This window comes from Pavona decussata, unplaced genomic scaffold (assembly GCF_977016875.1).
Source record: "Pavona decussata unplaced genomic scaffold, jaPavDecu1.1 SCAFFOLD_28, whole genome shotgun sequence".
Lineage (NCBI taxonomy): Eukaryota > Metazoa > Cnidaria > Anthozoa > Scleractinia > Agariciidae > Pavona > Pavona decussata.
In genome coordinates, this window is record NW_028145451.1 from 2,411,890 (window position 1) to 2,435,491 (window position 23,602).

General features: G+C 36.0%; 1 protein-coding gene across 2 annotated transcripts in view; it reads left to right on the forward strand.

Annotated features, from left to right (window-relative positions):
* Nucleotides 1-615: 615 nt before the first annotated feature.
* The window catches only part of LOC146485088 (uncharacterized), a 30,699-nt gene continuing 7,712 nt past the window's right edge, over nucleotides 616-23,602 (forward strand). For both annotated transcript variants that reach the window (XM_085104036.1, XM_085104037.1), the window contains exons 1-11: nucleotides 616-863; nucleotides 1,091-1,197; nucleotides 1,449-1,543; nucleotides 1,718-1,826; nucleotides 3,411-3,506; nucleotides 6,200-6,254; nucleotides 11,996-12,044; nucleotides 16,982-17,029; nucleotides 19,382-19,472; nucleotides 20,757-20,822; nucleotides 21,333-21,404. In XM_085104036.1, the coding sequence (XP_084960162.1) occupies nucleotides 842-863; nucleotides 1,091-1,197; nucleotides 1,449-1,543; nucleotides 1,718-1,826; nucleotides 3,411-3,506; nucleotides 6,200-6,254; nucleotides 11,996-12,044; nucleotides 16,982-17,029; nucleotides 19,382-19,472; nucleotides 20,757-20,822; nucleotides 21,333-21,404 (810 nt within the window). In that variant the 5' untranslated portion in view covers nucleotides 616-841. The remainder of the gene's footprint in view (nucleotides 864-1,090; nucleotides 1,198-1,448; nucleotides 1,544-1,717; nucleotides 1,827-3,410; nucleotides 3,507-6,199; nucleotides 6,255-11,995; nucleotides 12,045-16,981; nucleotides 17,030-19,381; nucleotides 19,473-20,756; nucleotides 20,823-21,332; nucleotides 21,405-23,602) is intronic.

Below are 23,602 nucleotides of genomic sequence, written 5' to 3' on the forward strand. Positions count from 1 at the left end.
ATTGAAAAGAGCAAGAAATACAACTCCACCTTGAGGTACCCCTGTAATCAGACTCGACCACGGTTGAGACAAGGCCCCCGGTAACTTCACATGTAGTGACCTCTCTGACAAAAACCTCTGCTTCCACTTTTAAAAGCTTCTCCTAACTCCCATAGAAGCAAGCTTGGGCATGAATAATAAAGTGGCATGATCAACTAAATCAAACGCTTTATTGAAGTCCTTGAACATCTTCAACCTGACTACCCCGGTCTGTAGCCGGTTGAACCAGTCCGGCGTAGCACGTGCGACGGTTGTGACAGTAGATCTATCTTAATTTGTCGTAGTGCCAGTCCTTGTCCGAAAATCATTGAGGCGGGTGTAGGACACTTGCTTTGCTGGATGGCGAGTTCTTCGTGGAATTGTTTAGCCATGAACCAAGCAGGAACTCCACCCCTGTGGACTTCTTTGGATTCAAACCGTTTGAGCGCGACTGACTGCTGAAATAAAAACACCATTCACATAATTGGCTCTTGACGAAAAAGGGTGGTTCCTTTGAAAACATATGGTGCGGTTTTTTTTTTTTTTTTTTTTTTTTCTTTTCTTTTTCTTTTTTTTTTTTTTTTTTAAGCGCTAAGGTCAGACGCGGAGGCGACACTGCTCACGTACTTTACGCCCCTCGCCCCTCTTACAGCTGGTGACCATGACAACATCCTTTTGATTGACAAAATCGTCACGTGCCCAAACATGACGTTTTTGTTTTGAAGGACGAAAGTGAGGCGGAGTAAGGTGAGAAGTCCTCGAGTTCCTGCAAAGTAACATGAAAATTTCCGACTTTTTACAAACGTGAGGCGTCTTTTTAGAGATGCGGAGACGTCACAAACAAGGTAATTTCTCGTCCTCCTGGATCTATCTCGCTTGTTCTGAAACTGTTTGTTGCTTCGCTGTTTTATCACGCGATTCTGCCCGGTTGTGACTAATGGTGTCCTGTCATCGCGTGAACTCAAATTTCAACTTGTCACACGCTGTATATTTCAGTGCTCCAGGTTTGCGAAGAAGATTTGGATAAAACACTGAAATGAGTGGCTGGAGTTTTGTTCTTTTAATTTTCTAGGTGCTTTGTCGACAAATGGAATGCGCTCGATGTGGGAATTTGTTTTTGTTTCCCAGTTCCTGCGGGTATTCCAGGGGAAGTTTGGTTTCGTCAGCTTCACAGCCGAGGTGTGCATTAAAACGATAGTTTTTAGCAATAAGAACAGCGAGCTCTGTGTAGTTCGCCTAATATGGTATTTTTAATCGTAGTTTTAATCTAGGGGGAAGTTTCAAACAAGATTTGTATGTATAGTTGTTGATTAAACCTGCGCTCAAATTTACAAGTTGTCCGTTTGCTGTACTTAAGTTTACGTTATCTTGAGCGGTTGATTTGTAATTCCCTGCTGTTGAATTGTGTTGACGGCTCGTCTTGCTTACAGGAATTGGAGAATGCCTTCTTGGAGTCCGATAGCTCGGTCCTGTTTGGAATATTCTTCAGACTGCTTCGTATCCTGCTTCCCAAACGGGATATAAAGTAGGTGAAGTTTAAACTTTGTATTTGTATGTTTTCCTGTAATAGCGGAAACGTGTATAATGGCGTATAATGAAAACCTCAGCTGATACGATTCATCTATACACGCAGTAGTTCGTTTCTCTTGAAACAGTATATTATTTTTTTCTAATTATGCTGCAATTCTCTTCCCATAAGGAAAACAACATGGCAGGAAGTGCTTAAAGAAGAACTTGAAAATAGGTCCTCAGATTTGAGACCGTTCGAAGGAGGAAAACGTTATGAGACATTTCGCCCGGAGGAACGAGTGAGTTTTTCTTTCTTTTTTCTGTTGGGTTGGTCACATTAAACAGCGATGTGGGCGTTTTGTATGACGTCCGTTCGACGTTTTGAGCAATGAGGTTGATAGGCTAAATACTGTTAACAGATTTAAACTAATTATTTTCGCAAATTTGTAAGGCAAGACGAAACATGTCAAACATCGTTGCTACACTTTAACTGAATTTGGTTTGGTTGAGATTGTGAAGGGTTTCGATGCAAGATGGCGCTCGGCTCGAGCCCCCGGAATCGTACAAATGACTCTCGCTATCTTATTTTTAGCTTTAATTTCATATTTGATCTTTTGAAGGTTCGAACTTCGCTGTAAACGTTTAGGGAGAACTGTCATTTTCGCTAAGGTCAAGTGGAAAGCGAGATAATCCTCAAACTCGTGCAATTGGATATAAACTAATGAGAACAAAATAAGCTTAACTAAATTTTGTCGTGGACTGAGCAGCATAGCTAAATGATTCCTATCTTTCTCTTGTAATTTTGCTAGTTTACTATTTTATAAAATGTTGCGGTTGGCTGTTTGTCGTGCTTATGTTGTTATTGTTAGTGTATTGTCTGAAACTTTGTTTTAATCTCGTTAATGTTGGACTTAAGAAATATTAAATCATCACAACTTGCCATCTTGCATATATTAGACGTTGATTTGTACGGGATGCGACCTTTAAGAATTTGCAGTTTTAAGTTAGAATTTGCTTATTCTTAGATTGTACCATTTAATTTAAAATTTGCTCTCTCGCAATTTGATATTTTTTGAAAAGAAGAAATATAGTTTAGTTGACCACAAATTAGTTGAGCTCCAAACTAATTCAAGTAATAAGTGGTGGATTTTTTTTAGGTTTAATTTTAACCAAGTTCGTTGTGAGATAAGCAAGGCATTAAACCCACCAATCTTGAACATGAAAGTGAGAAGTGATCATCGCAGTGAATTTTCCAATTTATGCAATTGGAAATTGGAAGCCTGAAAAAAATTCAGGCTTCATATACTTTACATAATCTTGAACATACTGGATCTACCAGCAATTTAGAGCAATAAATAAACAAAAACAATTTTACAAGGATCTTATCTTGAAAATGAAGAGCTTTGTTTCTGGCTTTGTGACCCAGCCACCGCATTGAACAAATCACTTTCCCAATCACACACAATAAACACTTGCTGTTATCGTTATTCAGGATGAGACATTTGTTGATCTGAGACATCGAGTACCAGGCTAGTCTACCAACCAGTCTCATCATCTAATCATCTAATTTTGTTACATGTTGGTGTAGTTGTTGTCAATACCACAGTGTTGCATTATTATAGGGACCTTTGGATTTGAGTACATGAAGTACAACTTTCAAATTTTAAACCAGTTTCCAGGACTCCTATCAGCAGAAAAGTAGGCTCAAGAAAAAGATTGGTGTGACAAGTGATTGTAACCTAATTATAGACACGCAAACTAGATTTGAAAATTTGTACTCGTACTCAAATCTGTTTAGGTTGCTGTTATTGTTGTGGGTTATGTTACTTTGATGGTTAAAAGTTGGTGACCTGTAATTTCAGTATTGTTTCTTCTTACCGCAGGTCTTGCTGTTAAAACATTTGATAGATTATCTGGCAGATGGTGAAGACAAAGAGTTGAAAGAATTTACTAAGGACTTTTTAAATCCAAACTCTTCTGTAAGTTTGAAAATTATTGCAGTTATTTTATTTTCAACTTTAGCTTCTAGCTTTGCTAGGTTTTTAATAAGTAGATACTCAATCCCAGCTTCTTCAATTCTGAGTAACCTTTTTCAAGAAGAGAAGTAGAATCTTGTGTGTTGCTCACTTACACTCAAGATCTATGTATAAAATAAATCTGAAGCCATTTGTTTGCAATCTTCATGAAAACCTTGGCTTGTACCAAAGAGGTTTACAAAACAGTTTTGAGCCATTCATTTCACAATTTTAGAATGAATAATACTCTTATCTAGCTTCTTTGTCTGTCAGTAATTTATACCAGAGCCAAATGCCCCCACCAACCAGTGGCCATTTAATGGATTGTTTTATAAGCTTCTAAATTTGACCATGCCACACATATGCAGCACTATTTTGTATTTTGTGTTTTCAAGATGACCTCTTTACATAAGCCCGGTGGTTTCTTGAGGCCTCCTAGCCATATCTTTATTGCTCCTTTTATATTCCATAAAATACATGCCCATAATAACTGTGTTTATGGCAAGTAAATAAGTAAATAGATACATTGTGTAAACTTTTCAGGTAAAGTCCTGTAGTGCACAGGTCTGTATTAGCTTTAAGTCTGATATGCCCATCCTCTTCCTCTTCCTCTTCCACAACCTCCTCTTGACTTGTACAGCTTCTTGACTTTGTCCACCTAAATGTGGTTTAACTTCTTCCTCATCAGAAGTATCCTCCTGTGAACACTGTTTCAAACTGTTTGGATTTCATCATACAGTCTGGATCAGCCAAAATTATTTTTATTGAGACCCCCTTCTCCTGTCATTGTGCATTCACATGGGCAAACTGCAATTCCGAAATATTTCCTAACAAAAAACAAATTTGAGATCAGTGGGGCTTGAGTAAAACATTTTATGAGCATCATAGTCAAATAACTTTTGAACAGCATCATCAGGATGGCATTGTCAAGCTCACAAGTGCAATGTTTGAATGTTAGTAGATGTTCACAAAATATGTGCACAGTCAAATAGCAATTGACAAGAGGACAATATATAGTGTGACTGAGTAGCAAGTACTGGATTATTTTTCTTATATGTAACATTTCATATATCGGGCAGTCAAGCTTGCTCCTCTAGATTTAGCTTAAATTCTGTAAGAATTGTTGGAAATTGGTCTGAGTTTCTTCAGCTTCAATACTGTGTTCCTTCTGCCTGAATTGTGTCATCCTTCAAATATTAATAGTAATAACGCAGTTGGCTGTAGTTTAAAGCCATGAACATAAATTTATAAAGCTTGCTCAAATAAGGGAGAAATAGACAGAAGTGTATATATACATCATCATCGATTCACGTTGAATTTGCTGTAAAATTTGCATTGATTTCCTGCTTTTCTTTGGATAAGCCAAAAGTGTAATTATTTTTGTTATTAGCTTAACATTTCATTTCAATTTATATTTTCAATCCACCATACAAAAAAAGATGGCAGCTGTCCATTTTACCTCGCAAACCTAACACAGCTAATACAGCTGTAGGCACATACACCTGTAGGAAGCCATATTTTTGTGAATTTGGTCCCTGTACTAACAGCATTGTGTATGCTAGATTTGAAGTTTTTTGGACTTTTTTGTGTTTTTATGAGCATTTTTAGGGTTTTCATAAACTAAGAATTATGGGTAAATGCGGAGCTGTCGTTAAGGGCGTAACACATAACACCCGTTACGGCTAAATACCCTTAAAAGGACCTTGATATTACGGCGGTTGAAGGGTCAGTTTACTTAGAAATTTTAAACGAGATTGTTACGGCTTTGAAGCTTAATGACACATATGGCTAAAAACGTAATGACAGCCCTGAAATGTACCAGTCGCCATCTTTTTTGGTGCGGTGGATTAACTGACAAATTAGAAAATGGAATTTTTTTTTCCTATTGGCGAGCTATTATACTAGTTGGCTAAAGCTTGATTCTCTGTTTGCTACTTCTTCTCTTGGTACTGTCAAATTCTTAATAGAAGCCTCCCACCCACCCATCCCTCTAAAAATATAAGCCCCAACCCCCCCCACCCCCCCAAAAAATCACAGTCCCTAAAATCCTTGTGATAATAAGCCCTCCAAGAAAAAAGCCCATGGAGAGTCAGGGTGAGCTATTTTTAGTTGTTCGCTTAATGTTTCAAGCTGTGTTTATTGTAAGTCACGTAATTTATTCAAAATTTCCTTCAGTAATAGAGACATTAAGAAGTTCTAGTACGACTACGAATATGGGACTTGACTTTTTTTACCGAACTACTAAGAAGAGATACATGTGTATCTCAGGAAGCTCCATTTTACTCTTTGTGGGCAACGAACTTGATGCAGAACATTGTTTTGAATGTTGATAGCTAAGCTAGCCCTTTTGTGATTCCAAAACGGATGAGATCACAAACATTTCAAGGACTTGTTTTGGCTACTATGACCTTCTCACAAAACCTCATAGTAAATTGATGATGGCTATCTTGTTTACCAGCCAAAATGACACTGGTTCACTCACGCACTCTTTATTGGAAAAACTTGTACTTGTACACGTACTAGACTCTAAAGGTCTCTAATAAGCCCTTCTAAACAAACCTTTCTTAATAATAAGCCTCTAGAGAGTAAAACCACTTGCATTTTTACATTTTACAGTGCATTAAATTAAAAACACATTGTTGTCTTTCCTTCTTCAGAGGGTAAAGCCAGTTGGCCGTGATGCTAGCAATAACATTTATTGGTATTTTGAAGGTAAGTGTGAATTAAATAGTATTGAACAGCTGACCATTGACAAATAGCAAAGTAGTTCTCATTATATTGGCCTGTCAGCAGTGATCAGCAACGAATTTCTCTCATAATAATAAATTTATTATTATGATATACAATCCCAAACAATGTGACGTTTACAGTATGAGAGGTTTGGGAATGATTTGCAAAGAGAAGTTATTTTTAAACACACCCTAAGGCTTCTATTTTTAGGGACTGCATAATTATGAAGCTAATGCATTGATTCTGCAAAATTCTGATTTTTTTGGGGAAATTGTTAAAAACTGTTAAGAAATCAAAAACAAACAAGGAAATCAATAAGTTTATAAATTGCTGAACCAGAATATAAATTTGCAAAATCGTGTTTAAAACTTGAGTATCAGTTTTAAAAAAAATGCATTTAATGATGATGTTATCTTTAATAAGGTAATAGTTAAATTTAGTATTGAATAAAACAGTACGATTCTTCATTATACCCAGAATGTCTACTAGAGACTATTTGTCTTATAATTTTCATATACATGTTGTGTATTGAAGTGGGGGCTCAGTCAGCAAAGGGATGCGTAGTCACTTGGCTGAACAATTCTCACACGACCTTTGCCTTGCCGTTCAATTGGTCAAGTTCACGTAAACAGGCGGAACTAGACAAATTTACAGACTGTGAGTTCAAATGTTTACTCATTTGAGTTCACTCAAACAGATTGAAAGCATAGTTTCTATGCAAAAGTGCTGTACTGTCATTATATACCTTTAATTTCATTTATAACATATAAAAGCTTATTCAGGTAACTAGAAGTCATCAAGACTTGTATATTACTTGTAAGTTTGAACAATGCTATTCTATTTATTTGGATATTTAAGCAGTGGGTTGTAATCATGTTGTTGTGGGTTGAGCATTTTAAGAACTCGGAGGATATGCCTGAGCACTTATTATGATAAAGATGTCTGGTGAAAATATTAGGTTGTCTATACTTGTTTTGGTTGGCTTAAGTCCATTTGGCACCAAAACTGCTCTATCCTGTTATTTCGTATCAGTTCAAATGGTTAACAAGTAGGAAATGGTTGTTATGACATCAATGCTTAATACCAAGCGTTGTACTGCATTAAGGTTAAACTGAGTACCTTGCCGTACTCTAAGTAAATGGTTGTAATAATTAACTGGAGGCAGAACTTGGCTAGGTATACATGTACTCTCAAATATGATTGAATCGTTATGCTGAAGCATTAGCTTGATATTGTTTGTGGCCAATGTTAGATGCAAAATTCATGGCAAGAATATTCTTAATGGATTGTTTACAAGTTTTTTTGTGTATCCTAGCGCCATAATATTATTTTCCATGGAGCTGACCCTCTGTGCTGAATCTCATCTCCGTTTCACCATCTACCAGGAAAACATCTTTCAATCATTATAATTGTTATTTGGTTCAAAATCAGTTGTTGATCAGCAACACTTCAAAATTACCTTAGAAAGCAGAATACAGTACATGTATTTGTTCCCAGGGGAACCTAGCATTCTTCTTGTAGGTTACGTGTCTAATTGTTCCTTTTTATTAAAATGTCTTGAATGTCCACAGTTGAATTTTAGACTTTGTCAATAGATACTTTTATGATAGTGTATCCATTTTACTTTTTGTGGAAAAAAAAATGTAATTTTAAATATATTTTAAAAAGGACCAGAGATGGACAACCTTTGATGTTAAAATTTAAAAACGTTTTTAAAATGTTTCATTCATATGAGCTTCTTCAGGTCTACAGAAATTTGCAGTGATGCAACAAAGGTCTAGGTATAGCTAATCCACATTTTTTACTCTTGTTGAGACCATGCAAAAAAAAAAAGAAAACAATAATGTACAGTGTTCCATTACCGGTAAGTAAGTCTCCTTAATAACAAATAATTGAAGGGCTGAGAGCATATTAACTTCCTTAAATGTCTTGAAAATTTTAGGCTGATTTTTTGTTTGCCTGAATGTTGCATGTGGCTTTTGGTAGGTGTAAAGACATGTAGGCCTTTAATTTGTTTTGGAGGAAAATGAGGCCATTATAATATCAAGTCAATGTTGTTCATGTCATCCCATTTGGCAGGTTTAAAGACGTGTAGGCCTTTAATTTGTTTTGGAGGAAAATGAGGCCATTATAATATCAAGTCAGTGTTGTTTCATGTCATCCCATTTGGCAGGCTTAAAGACATGTAGGTCTTTAATTTGTTTTGGAGGAAAATGAGGCCATTATAATATCAAGTCAGTGTTGTTTCATGTCATCCAGCCAAAAAAAAAAAAGAAAAGAAAAGAAAGCATTTTATTAAGAAATGGAACAACAGGCCTGCAAGTTACAGCAACCTCTCTTCCCCCCTCCCCCCCCCCCCAAAAAAAAACAACAACAACAACAACAACAGCATAATGTTGACTTCTTTGATTAAATTGAAAGCTACAAGGAAAAGTTCAGGCCCACTTTTGAGCAAAGTGAAAAATTGGCCTAAAATTGGACATGACACGGTTATGCTGTCAACCCTTCAATTTGTAAGTGGCTGGATGCATGTACACTTGGCTGAATTTGGTCAAGGTGCTTCAGTGAATCCACCATACTGGAGATTGCATTTGATACAATTGTCAAACCAATTGCAGGTATACTAAAATACAATGTTCTTAGAGCTACAAATGAGATTTTTTCTATTGTTTATGTTTTTCTCACATGAAAGCTTAGACAAAGTTTTTTTTAGAAAAAAGTTATTATTTTGTACCCTGAAAAACATGTATGTTGCATACATTATTCTAATTGGCTTTATTTCATAGTGTGATGGTGTATACAATTTTGTTAGATCACTGCAGTGTCCCTGTTTGCAGTGCTAGTTTGGTCATTTAACATTTTGTCAGCAACTGTGCTAGATATACCTTCATTATTGTTGTATCGCTTTTGTGTTCCATTTTATAGAAATTTACTATTTTGTGTACTAGGGAGATTTCAGATACAGCATAAGGTAGACATTGTTTAGTTTTCCCAATATATGAAATTTGAACATTAAACTCCTTGCAGGATTAGATCATCAGCATGTAAGCTTTTAGCAACAAAGCCAAAAATTCACAATCTTTTTGTCACTGCTACAGTTCTATTCTTTTCCATTTCTTACTATTTTCCTAGTTATTTGTTCTGAGATGCTTTTCAAGCCATTGTTTGCTTTTGCCAAACACTCTGTGAATAGGCTTTTGTCATGGAAATTTACCATGCATTTCAGAAATCTAATTTGCATACATTTGTGGTTTTTAAGGCTTTGTTGACACTGAATCCGCCAATGAAGGGAAGCATTTCTTTGTAGCAGGTGACGGCCCAGGGGGTGAGCCAATCACTGGACTTATTTCTTAAGAGTATTGAGTGTTTACACTCCGTTTTTTGCTGTGTTCCAATCGGCTGTAGGCAGCCACATTGTTCACTAAGGTTGTTGACAAGATTCAAATTAAAAATCTATTGTAAGGCTACAAGGAGAATGCAATTAGACTAAGTCACATGTCAGAACAAACAACAGAAAGGAATAAATGTTTCATGGGGCTTGCATGTTTTGCATATGTTTTAAAAAGTCGTCTTGAGGCAAGAAGCTCATGGCTTTTTCAGTTGGATTTCTTTCACTCTGGTCTTAATCTCTGCTCTGAAGTGTAGGTATAATTTATGTCTTCTTTAGAAGTGAAGGTTAGGTTTAATGCTTTTATATTTTTGCTAGATTTACAGTGATCCACATTAAGAGCCTGTACTACGCTACACTAGCTTGTAGTATATATATTTTTAATTTAGCATAATCTAAACTTAACTTGATTTAGTATGTTTGAGGTTGGATTTAGGGTGGTTTAGGGATTTTTAGGCCCCAAAAAATAGCTGTTGTAAAGGCACATACAAAATGAACCTCTGGCTTGTGTGAATTAAAATTGACATGCTTTGTCTGAGCATCAAAAAGGCTTCTTAGAATTGGATCTTGCCAGAAGTTTGAATATTTATAAAAGCCACAGATCTGTGACCAGCCAAGTGTGGATTGTTTACTTTCTTGGAGCTCACAAACAAAAACTCCACAGCAATATTTCTGTGCTAAAAAATGCATCTAACATGGCTTGGAAATTTTCTGACTCCTTGGGTTGGAAAGTGAGATTTTCTGTTCAGTCATGAGGTGATCACTGTTTGATGTGTACAGGTATTCTTGTCCAATTATGTTTGTAGTAGAACAGCCCAGCTCTTGTTAAAAGTGGATCATCTTGTTATTACTTATATACTCAAAGCAATTATAACAAGTTTGTCCTGCATTTAGCTTTTAACTACATAGAAAGATTTCATCCTTAGCTTTCCCAGTATTTAAAAGATTGAAATAATTCAACTTGTCTAGCTTAAGATATTGGCCATAATATTTCCTCCATAATCAGGAGTTAAATGCCCCTCTTGGCCAACATGCCCCTCTTGGCCAACATTTCCTTTTGGAAAATATAAATATGCACCATAAGGTGACATGTTTAGGATTTAAAATTTGTTGAGAAGTTGTTATTTGGTAAAACCTTTAGTTACTAAATGTCTTTTGTGGGTCACTTTTACTTAGAGTTATCCTAAACAGTTTTACCTGTCATATAATCAATATGAACAAAAATTTCACCAAATCGCTCATGGCCAGTGACAGACTACTGTACAAGTAGGTAGTTTGTAATGCTTGAATATTACAGGGAATTTTCAAATTTATTATTCTACCAGAAAATTTTCAAGGGATGCAGAATTAAACCTTTGAGACCTAATTGCGACCAGTTTCTAATTTCTCCTTATAATCCCCCCACTTGATCAAAATAAATATTCAGGTCGCAAGAATTAAAGAAATGATCACTAACAGTTAAAATGTCTACACAAATTCCCTCAACCAGCAATGGAAGAAATATATATATATATAGACAACACATGAGAGGAGAATACTGGTATACATGTTGACATTGGGCCTAAAGGCCATGGTTACCATAAATTGTCACAAAAATTCATTTTTGTGTAAAGCTAACTCACTTTGTTTAATTGACACCTTTTGCCCCATAAAATAAAATAAATACAAATAAATCCCTTTGTTTAAGTGTCAATGTATAATTTATTACTATGAGTCCGGGAATCAAACCCAAGCCACATTGGTGGGCTCTGATCTGAGGCGAGTGCTCTCACCGCTGTGGCATCCCTACTCCCCCATGATGAGGTCTCGACTGCGTGAGAAAGGAACATTTTCATTATCAGGGTCTGTAGCTGGCAATTATGCTGTCAGCATAATTCAGTTATGAAACTTGAATGCCATAGTCACTGTGTTAACCGAAAATATCAAGAATTCAGGAAGTTTTTATTATTTTCCGTAACTGAGGTAATATCGAAATATTATGTACTGGACGTAAAAAGTATGTAATTTTGCAATCTACCAAATTTTGTTTGATTTTGGTATCATTTAAATAGGTGCTGTTATGAACTGGCCGACTACTTTCAGAAACTACGTGTAATGATTTTATGTTTACTTTACTTGTTCCTGTTAAGTACTATTTAATGTTCAAAATTTATAGCAGGAAGGTTTTATTTTTTATTTAAATTTTTTGTCAATTTGCCGCTATTGAACGTGAACAAATAAAATATTCGCAGCCTTTCTTTAAGAACTTGTGTTGCTTGTCAGCTAGGGAGATGTGCTTAGATATTTTATGGTGATTACTCTTGACTAACAGGTTTTAAATCTTTCGTTCTACCAGATTTAAGGCTTTACCGTGAAATCATAGGAAAGAAGGGATGCAGAACAGGGTGAGCAGTGATTTGACTCAACATCGTCATTGCTAATTAAGCTAATTGTGTGATGTCTTTCTTTGTTCTTTAATGTGTAATTGATTCATATTGCATTGTGAAATGGTGGATGCATGAGAACAATTAAGGGTTATTAATATGTAACTTTAATTTCTTGACTTGACAGACCTAACCAAACCCCTGGATGGGGGATATTAGAAAGGGGAGAGGGGGGGGGGGGGTGCAAATGAGACCCAAGAAAGTGTTCTTTAATAGGCTTAAGCTTGTAATAAGAACTATAAGAACAATATAAGAACAAAGAGCAGTAGAGAAAATATGGAAATTGATATTGGCACATACATGTAAAGGGTGAAACTGCAATATGCAATCTGTCCAGTGGACCTCCGTGTCTAACCATCACCAACACTATGCAAAGTACTCCAAAAAATTATAAAGGTTTACTGCAGACAATTGATCATGCAGTAATGTTGTTAAATTGTACAGTGTAGATTGACAGTAAATTTGGTAAACGTAGGTTGAAACTATAACAACAGAAATGAAGAAAAAAGAATACAAAATAATCAGTGCACAGATGTAACATCCAACTGAATTTCATGCTGCCTGTTATCAATGATGATTCATGGATTTATTGAATTTTGCACTTTGTGTTCTTGTGGAAACAGATTTCCCCCTAAGACATTTTTAATCTCAAGTCACAGAGCTGCCGAGGTGATAGATTGAGCTTATTGTTTTTCTAAAAGTGGGTTGACCCAAGCTGATAGTGGATTTAAGACAGTCTGAACTTTGAAATTATCTTGTAGGTTCAATGGAGTCTTTGCAGTTAAAATTTGTTGAAATATATTCCTTTATAAAAGTTAATATTCCATGCAAGAGTAGATGTTATTTCTTGTATAAATTTACGCCGGGGTACTTGACTTTTAGTTTCAGTGTTGTTTTTGACATAGTTTCTGTTGGAATTTTGGTTAGACATTTAAAACAGAAGAATATTTAACAAACAAAGAAGCCACGGTTGTGCTCTGTTCTGTTGTAAAGCATGCAGGAAGTGGCTTGAGCACCAAAGAAGTGTAGGGGGATGATCTATATCCATTGAAGCTTTGAGCTTGTTTTGGTTTTCTAGGTTATATAAGATGTCTGGGTCAAAATAATAATAATAATAATAATAATAATAATAATAATAATAATAATAATAGTAATAATAAATAAATAAAAAATAAGCCGATAGAGAAGTTGAAGCATTTCACAAACAGGCTGATGGCATGACACCGTTACTCCGTGCATGTGTACTCTGATAAAGCATATTGTTTCAACCAATCAGCAAGTGCATTATATTGAAACTTTATCATAAGTCTCGTTTAATGAGCAAATCAAAATAGTACAGCTAATAATAAATTGTCTTTCTCATCTCAGAAAATGATTCTGTCATTTCCCAGTAATGGTGCAAAATATTTTATTGAACTCATGCAATACATTTATGGCAGCAGTATCAGTTTGGCTGTTCTCAATTGTTAAAAATTGCACTATTTTTAAAATTATATTTCTGGAGCAAAAAAGTAATGAAATCCTTACTGGTTCAAGTGCAGGTCTATTGAAAGTGGGATATTTATTCATGATCATGATCAGTTTAACCTAATGCTTAATTCCCGAGGCACAAAAGCAATTCATCTCTCACATCTCTTTATGATGTTACACAAAGTAAACTGGTAAGCCTCCCTGCCAGTTGGGAATTTTTAAAGGAGTCTCTGTTCTGTTTGTTTAAAATATTTCAGTTTGATACATGGCCCCACAAGCTTCTAGCTTTAAATCTAACCATGAATAAATAAACCTCCTTTAATTTACTTTACTATTTAAGCTTAAATTGTCATGGAAGCCAGACCCCGCTGTCCCCAAATTCAGCAGGCACGAAGACAATTTTCACTTTGTGGAAATCGTTGCCATTGTTTGAAGATGAAAGAAAAGACCATCAAAAAGATTGGCTACTAGATTCCACCGGCATGCAGAGAATTGAATATTTTCCCATTTTTATAACTTTACAAAACTTCACTGATCACGTTGTGAGTCGACCATCTTTGAAGTTGAAAGAGCATTACTTCTTGGTCCCGATGCCCTCTCTCTATCCATCTATGTTAAGGCCATGTTACCCGGGGCAATTTTCCTTGCAACTTGCAACGCAATGATGATGACTGAAAAACATTGCATGTTGCGGAGGGGGTGTCACACGTTCGCAATTTTTTCACAACTTAATTAACAGTTCAATTTTTTCATTGTCACTCAGTTTATTTTCATTGTTTACAACTGCCGCCATCTTGAAATCTCCCGCGAGCGAAGGACGTGCTCTGATTGGCTCATTGTGTCAAAATTACGTTGCAAGTTGCAGAGGAGATGTTACACGCAAGCAACTTGTCTTGCAGCGTTGCGAAAAGTAGAGGATAGTTCAACATCTCTTGCAACTCGCAACGCAACTATATTGCAGTTGCAAAATAGGGTGTTACACGTCAAATTTTACTTGCATTTTGTAACACGACATTTGTTGCGTTGCAAGTTGCAAGAAAAATTGCCTCGTTTAACATGGCCTTTAATTTTCCATCAAATTGTTTATTATTTATAATTATTTTCACTTCAAGATTCTTTTTTGCAACACTTATAATGCAAACTAAGATATTCTGTATATTTTGTTTCAAGACAAAACTCACCTTTTAAGATTTCCTTCCTCAATAATGCACTGTTTTTTTTACCCTTATGCCAAAATCATGCTTTCAGATTTGAGGTGAAAAGTTCAATTGTGCTCAAAGTGGGGTGCAATTATTGCTCAGCTAGAGTTTGAAAAACAAAAAAAAATTCATCATCAGAAAGGTGTATTGTCTCAAATGACAAACCTTCGTATTCTCATTTACCTAGTGTTAAAAGAATATCAATATAATGCTAACAATAATATTATCCGGCCTTGTTGTAACAGTAAATGTAGGGAGAAGCTGAGTAATTTAATAGCAGTGTGCAGTTTTTTGAGTTAGTTCAGGTGCATTATTTCATAGGGTCTTTTTTTAAAGGAGTTTTACAACAACCAGCAGTGTTGCAACATTTTTGAATACTTTAAGAAACTAATTTATTGGACGTACAGATTTTTTCTCTGTACAGATGTTTTCTCTATCGATTAGTCTTTTGATGTATATATCATACTATTAAGGACGGTGCCTACTAATACCGAAGTATTTTTGTGCGGCTTATTACTATGCGGAAAAAGCAGTTCTTAGCAAGGCCTCTTGGAATCCAAAAAGAAAATTGGGGGTAACCACGCATTTTTCAGAGATAATTAAGCCATAATTTCTCTAAGAAGCGCCAAAATATAAAGGAATGTATGGGATTTTTTTCCTAAATTGAAGCTTAGTTATCTCTGAAAAATGCATGGCTACCCCCAATTTTCTTTTGAGATACCAAAAGCACTTGCTAAGTTCTGCTTTCTCCGTATAGTTTTAAACCGCGCACAATTATCCCTGTATTAGTAGGCACCACCCATAGGAAACCCGAGTATCTCGAGATGCGCAGAATGTATGCGCAGTAACAATAGTAGGCACCGTCCTTAAAGTCTACTACATGCAGCCGATACCTGTGTGCAGTTTAACACAGTAAGCAGTATTAGGCTGGCATACAAAGGGATGTTACCTGCTGAATGTGCCAGTTCACCCCATCGTTACATACTTTTGTGTTGTGTTTACAAGTCTTTACGATTCACAGGGATTAAACCGAGCAAATTTTTGCATGACAACAATGGCAGCTGCCATATAAAATGTCACTGAACAGTTAAAATGTAAAAAGTTATATGACAATTTCTGGTATGGTTTTGAACCATTTTTTTCAACAGTACATGTATTACAATAATTTCAGTGTCATGATGTGGTATTAACCTGGCATGTAAATGGGTTTTTGGTATAATTTCAATTCACCACTTGCCAACATGGTATAATTTCAGTGTTTGCCATTAGCCTTTTCCCATGTTTCACTTTCTGGCAACCCTAAAATAATTAATGTCCCCCTCATAAATCTCACACCCTTTTTCTTTGCATGGTATTTCTCAAAATTAGTTTGTAAACAGTAATTGACTCTTTCTGAATGTTTTCAGAGTCTGACAGCATTCAGAAAATATACAAAGAATACTGTGACTGCATGAGAAATGGCTACCTTTTTTTATTATTGAATTCTATGCTAGTTTGAATGACCAGCAATGAATTAATCTATCATCTACCTAAAGTTATGAATTGATAATTATCTTCATTTATCTGACTGTGCGTGGTAATTGCAAACATGCTGTTTTGCTAAATAGAGAGGAACACGCCATATATAAACAGGTCTCATGTGCTGGATTCTTCATCCCGGCGTTCCTCCTAGATTTATCAACAGCCACTGTAAAGGTCATGAAATCAAGAGACAATTCAGTAGCAAAATTGGGCATAAATACAAAAGTGGAAGAGAATAATTGCAATAGCAGCAACCTCTATGATTTTTTAACACTTTGTTATGTAAACAAACGAAGGTAATGTTTGCTTTAGATGGGAATAGCTCTACCATATATGGCAGGTTGTGTATTAAATTTCCATTATTATAATTTGCTGAGTAAGAGAAAATTAAATAAACCATGAAGCTGTTATGTTAATTAGCCACTCTGGCCAGCTGCTGTCACGAATGCTGAGGCCATGTGAAGCATATTTAATAAAGCAGTGTTATTGTCATACTGTTTGGCTTCAGTTTTGTCCTTCTTGTCTTTAACACCTTTTTGTTGTAGCTTTCTTTAGTCAAGGTATACCTCTAGCAAATGGTATAAAAATGGAACTTTCTTCATCTCCTAAATCCAGTGATTGTGTTACAAATTTTTTTACAGAAGGATGGTTGCTGGGTGTTCAGTAGGGTTTTTTGTTTTATTAGCATATTTTTTTGTTGTTTTTCAGCTGGGAGACTGTGTGTTTAAATTTCCACGACTGGAATAAGCTTCTGAGGTAAACATTAATTCATTGTGTTTTCGAGTTTCCATGCATTCAGCTGTAATATTTTCAACTGTGTTGAAATCTGGGTGTTAAACTTGGGTAGTTTTAGGTTTAACGTATGTTTATCTTTAATGTCCATGATAATATTTTTATACTTTTCCTTTGTGCAAGTCAGTTTGTAGTCTAAAACACTTGGGCCATTCATTCATTCATGAATTTACTCACTCATTCATCTGCACATGGATCATTTTCATGTGTTTACAATTAAGAAGGTACATGTACGCCAGAATCTGTCGACAGTACAGTCAAGTGCCACAAGGAGCTTATCAACTCAAATTTTGGTCTGGGTAGACATATTAATTTTTGTATGTTGATAACAAGATTTTTTGGACTGCAATTCATGCATTCAAATTTCTCTTCTAAGTGAACTTCTAATTGAACTTTAAGTGAAAGGATTTTTTTTTACTGTTGGTTGGAATTGGGAATACAAAAATGTGCTACACTGGGATTACATGTTAGCGGAACTTATCATGGCTGGTTAGAGTCAGCATGCTAGACTTAAAATGCTAACTATATACCGGTATTGTTTGCAGTACAGTGCTTTCTATCTTCAACCTATATCATTATATGGCAAGCTAAGTTTTACAGGGCAGTTCTGATTAGACAAAATGTTGATGGTGTAGACCCGCTTGAATCATGAACTCAATAGTGAGGAAAGCATAACAAAGCATGTTAAGAAAATTGGTAATTTTTACTCTCAACCACCTCAGGGGAAGGGTGTTTCAAAGCAATTTTGACATGAATTTTCATTTGTGAATTGAGAGATACGTTCCTGACCATATTCTTTAAACTTGATATGTACTGTAGGACAAGGCACTTAGTTTCTTGGTGATTGTAATGAACTATAATTTTTATTAGGGAACTTCAAAACAGATATTCTTGAGTCACAGATTGACTGGGCGGGAGGGTGGATGGGAAAATTTTTGTCAAGAGCGCTAGTTTATGGTTATTGTGTGACCAATGCAAACTGTACATATGTATAAATTTGGTGATTCAGGAGGTCGAAGGATTCTGTGAACAAGCTGTAAATTTTCAATATGACCATCATGTAGTAACTATTTCAAGCAGTCCTGTATATCGCTTTTTCCAGCTCTGCTCACCCTATAGCATACAGCCCTCATACAGGGATTTTTCCAATAATTTTGCAGTGAGATCACACATGGCCCTGTATGGGTTGTATTATAAATATATTTATTATGTCTGCTAAGGTGGATTTCCACTGTCGCGTAAATTTTATGTGCGTACAGACGTGAATTTAGCTGGCTTTACGTGGGTAAATAGAATAAGAAGCGATGTATGAGCCGCGTGCCTAAACATAAAAAGTTGAGTGCTGTTCAACTTTTTATGTTTACGCACGCGCATACGGTTCATACATCGCTTCTTTTTTTATTTACGTACGTAAAGCCAGCTAAATTCATGTCTGTACGCACATAAAATTTACGCGACAGTGGAAATCCACCTTTATGGTGGTCAAAGAAACCAAAACAGAGTCAGATTCTCATCAACGGTGAGGAGCAAATTATGCAGGTTAAGGTTATATAATCAGCGTTTTGCCGTTGATATCCATGACTAGTGGATTGCTTACGTCCCCTTGTTAATTTATTTTACTCAGATAACTCTGCTCAGAGAGTGTCTACTAAAATTAAGCAACGAGTAGGCAGCGTTTTCTATTTTTTCTTTTGATTCTGGCAGTTTGCTTCATGACATAATTATGAGAAAACTGACTTGTTTGTGACCAGCTTTTCAGTCCTTAAAATGGCTTATAGTTTATTAAAATGTAATGAATATAAGCCATTTTAAGGACTGTCTCCTATCTGTTGCTGTATACTTAGGTCTCTTGTTTGACACTCTAAATAAGAGCTTGCTTTATTGTTGTAGTCTGTGGTAAAATAGAAAAGAAACTGCAACTCAGCAGTTTACAGGCTGGGCACACTGCCAGAAAGCATATAGCAACAGATAGAAGACGGTCCATTGTCATTTTATTGCTGTCTTTCTCATGATCAATTTCATGTCACAGACGGGTGCCTCCTGAGTGCACGTGGGATGCACTCATTTGGTGTGAAGTTCAAAATTAAGAAAGGATGGTCAACATAAATTTCTCTTTAGTGAAAGCTGTGCTTTCCAAATGAGATTTTTTTTTATAATAATAATGAAAATTATTTTATTCACAACATATCATTAGATATTACAATACAACAAAAGTATATTTAGTTAACTGCCTAGCAAGTGGAATATAACATATGTTGGATAGTTACCTTTAAGTCATGAGCAGTCAGATTAATGTTGTGTTCTTTTATTTGACAGTACCTTTCAGAAGAGTACAAACAGTAATGAGAAAAAGCTGTACAAGTACCTAAAGAATGAGCTCTATCCAGCTGTAATGCCATCAGTCAAGGTACGTCCTATATCATGAATATACCAACCCTTTTTTTTTTATTATAATTCTATTTCCTTTTTGGTGTTAATGTGAACTTATTTGACTGACTCAACCTTGTGTCTGTATGATCCTCTCTGTGGGTATTGAACATGTCACAGTTTATGCCATTGATATGGAGACAATTAACAATCTTGAGATTAAAACAATATTATTATTTACAAATCATATCATAATCTCAGATAGAAATTATTAAATGACTTACAGCTTTTGAAGAAATTAAACTGTCATCTCTGGTCATTTCTCCATTAACATTTGTTTTTGATGATATCAAAGATGATCGTCAACAAAATCGGTGAAGGACAGGACAATGACTTTATTGGCAACAAATATGGACAATGTCATTAGTTCTTGCTATTGTAAGCAGCTGTTACTACTTTTAAAGTCAGTTTTTTTTTTTTTTTTTTCATTAGTAAAGTGAGATGTTTATTTGGTAACTATATCACTTTCGGTCAACCAACAAATTTCATAACTATTTGGTTTGTAAAATCAAAGATCAGCAAAAAAGATCCAATGAAACTGAAGTCTGAGTGTACCCAAAGAGAGGCTCCCTTATCACCAAAGAGAAAGAGGGCTTAATTGTTATCTTTTGTGTGTTATTTGGTTTGTGTGTTTTGTATGTTCTCATTTAGTGTTATTTCATGCAGAATTTTATTCCAAGGTTTTTGCATTGTCTGATGATTGTTTTTTTCCTGACAAGAACCTGCCTTTATTGTAACACCAAAGTGGTTCATTTACACGTTTTTATTATGTTTTCGTCTTTAGGGATTTTTGTTAGCATTAGAAAAATCCAGTTGATGTTTTGTGGGAGTTCTTCGTTAGTTATTTTAAAAGTATTACCCATTCCAGAAACTTTGGGGAGACTGGTATGAGTGAGGGATTGTGGGAAGTCATTTGGGTACATGGATGGACACTACATTGCTAAATAAGTGCATTTTTTGGTAACTTCTTGGTTAGAGTATGTATTGTTAAATTAATTTCATCCAAATAAATGTTTCCTCTACAGCTGACTGCCACGTCCATTTGAAAAGATTGATGCCCCCCCCCCCCCCCCCTCAAATGAACCCATAATCCTTCACTTGTACCAGATTCCTTACAGTTTTTGCAGGCGAGAAATGAAACCATATCTTGGATCCACCCACAGAAAACCCGACTATCTCGAGATGCGCAGTAACAATATAATAGTAGGCACCGTCCTTAATTTGTGTTAAATTTGACTCTGATCATGTTTGTATATATTTATAGGAGGATGAGAAAGAAAAGGAACTGGAGACTGTAACAAAGGAGAGGTCCTCTAAGAATCCTCACAAGGTACTCCCCCCTCCCCAGTCCATATAAATAGCTCCCTGTAAAGCTGTACATGTATGCCCTGGTGTAATATAAACTGCCTGAGGTTTGACGATACTCTGTGCTCTTTGCCTGTGTCCAAAGTATTGAAATCTCCTCAGACCATTAGTGCTGATGTTAACAAAATAGTGAGTGACCACAAAAAACACTTTTAAAAACATGGAATTTCTGTTCTGCCAGGCTTAGATATTACAGGCTGTCACTAATATTTTTGAAGTACATGTAGGTAGTGTAGCATTAAAGTAGCAATTCCTTTTTTTTTCCTATTCCATGTTCTCAGCCTTGTTCTATGTCAGGAAAGCTACAGCCCTCACTCGTAATAATTTAGTGAAATTCCCAGTTACCCTCAATCTTATTGACAGCCCTGAAACTATGCTAAAAATGGAGCTTATGATGTAGTTCTTAATTAACCAATGCATTTGTGGTCATTCTGTTCTTGATGGATTGTTTTTTGTGTATTTATTTCATGTGCAGGCAACTTCCAAGCACAAAACGGATAAAAATGCTGCTGTGACAGAAGAGGAGGACAAAGTGGAGAAAAGAAAGGTAGTTCCTGTTTTTAAAATTTACATCTGTTTGAACACAGGTTGCCTTTTGTTTAGTGGCTACACTGCCCACTCTTTGAAACCAGGAGTGGGCAGTCCACTGTCAAATGCATCTTAAAGTGTGGACACCTCGCACACAAAAAAACATGTATCACCTAGTTTGGTATCAGACTTGAAGTAAGTTGTTTGCTTATTTATCGTCTCAAATGAAGTTTCACGTGCAGGTAAACATCTTAGTGTCCAAATCATTTGGCTCATTGGCAGCAAGCAGTTTTGGGTGCAAGCAAAGATATGTCTGTTTCACTTTTCAATAGCAAAGCATGCCTTGTTTGATGTTATTATAGGTCCTGTTTATAATGACATGTGCACACTCAAATTCAAACAGTGCTAGTTCCAGCATAGTCCAGACTTTTTTTTTTGACATTGAATAATACTAGAGGAAAAATAATATTGTATATACTCCTGCTACAGTGGAACCTTGATTTTAAGATATGGCAAAGGGACAGCAAAAATCATATCGTTAAATCGGGATATCGTTGTAAAAGAACTCCTGATTTATAAATCACCGTTGCCGGGACACAGAATGGTGATCGTTAAATCAGGAATATTGTTAGATCGACAATCATAAAATTGGGGTTCCACTACAACAGTGCTGTTATAAGGGCTGTAACCTATGAACTGTTCCATCTAAATACCTTGATGGGAGTCCATGATGTTACAGGTGATCTAGACTACTGCCGGTTCATTTTACCTGCACAGCAAAATGTTGCAAGGGTGTAGCCCAGGGAAACATTTGACATAGTTTTCAAGCAGAGGGACTTACTGTTCTTATTACATTTTTGATATTTGTCAGTAGGCTGGAGTTTAGTCCAAGTAATTGTGTTGGTTTGAGTGTGCTGTTGAATATTCTGTCAAAGAAATTAATTTGGTCTACAGGGTGCAAAGAAAGTCAGTTTTACAGCTTGCCATTCTGGCAACCTGTAGCTAGCATGTACAGGCCCAAAAGTCATTTCACCCAGCCCCAAAAACGTTTTGATACGCAAGATTGATTACACAGTTTGATTACACAGTTTGTCATTTGAATTCCTCAAAAACTTCACTTTCCCATCGGGCAAGTTAAGAACAAAATTCACTAGCCTGATAGTAACATCCGCTAGCCGCAGGCTATCGGACACTACTTTCTTTGCATGCTTGGTCTAAAACTGAATGCATGTGCAAATATAAATTTTGAAAGGCGGATAATTGGGGCAATAACTCCATGGAAACAAAAACCAGTCATGACCTCAAAGCTAGTGAAGCAAACAGTGCTGACTCCAAGTTTATGTAACAGCTGATGTTTTATTTTGTAGAAACCCTGATAATGAGGAAGGTTATCATATGCCTGTGTGGCCCTGCACACTATTAACTATCTATTGCAAAACTATTGAATGAGAAAATACCCATACCAGGGTTGTATGCTTAATAGTGCAAGCAGCTCTAGAAAAAGCTGTATGGCCCTGGTCAATTGGATTTAAGGCACCTTTTTCATGCATAACATGTAAACTGACAACATTTCATGTACAGCACCTTTTTTCCTGGAAACTTTGTGGGAAACCCATACCTTCTGAATCATCAAAACAACAGCTTAGATTAGTCAAATAAGTTGAGGTGATAAAACTCCTATTGACTGCATTTGGTCAGGGTCTGTGGAGAAAAATTGGACTCTCAGTCGTGACACTCAGGAGTCAAATGTTATTCTGTTCCTCCCAATCAATAAAAGCGATGGTGATGATGATCTTTACTGTGAAAACCATTTTCACCCTACATCACCAATGACAGCAACGTAGACGAAAATACTTGTTTTTGACTAAGCATTTGTTTTTGGCAGTGCTATTAACTTCAAGCCTCCAGTATGGGCTTTTTGTTCTTGTTTTTGTTGTTGTTGTTGTTGTTGTTGTTGTTTTTTTTTTTCTTTCTTTCTTTTGGTTTGTTTTTGTTTTTTTTTTCTTTAGGGGTGGGGGGGGGGGGGGTTGGACCGTACTCCTCAAAGCAAGTAAATCTCTATGCAAGCCACTTTGAATGGTCATGTTTTGTTTGTTTGTTTGTTTGTTTGTTCGTTTTTCTTTTTCTTTTCTTTTACAATAAGCTACTTCCTGGGAGCACTGCTGAATTTGCTATCAGCTATCCATCTATATTCAGAACCCACCTCCATCCAGCAGT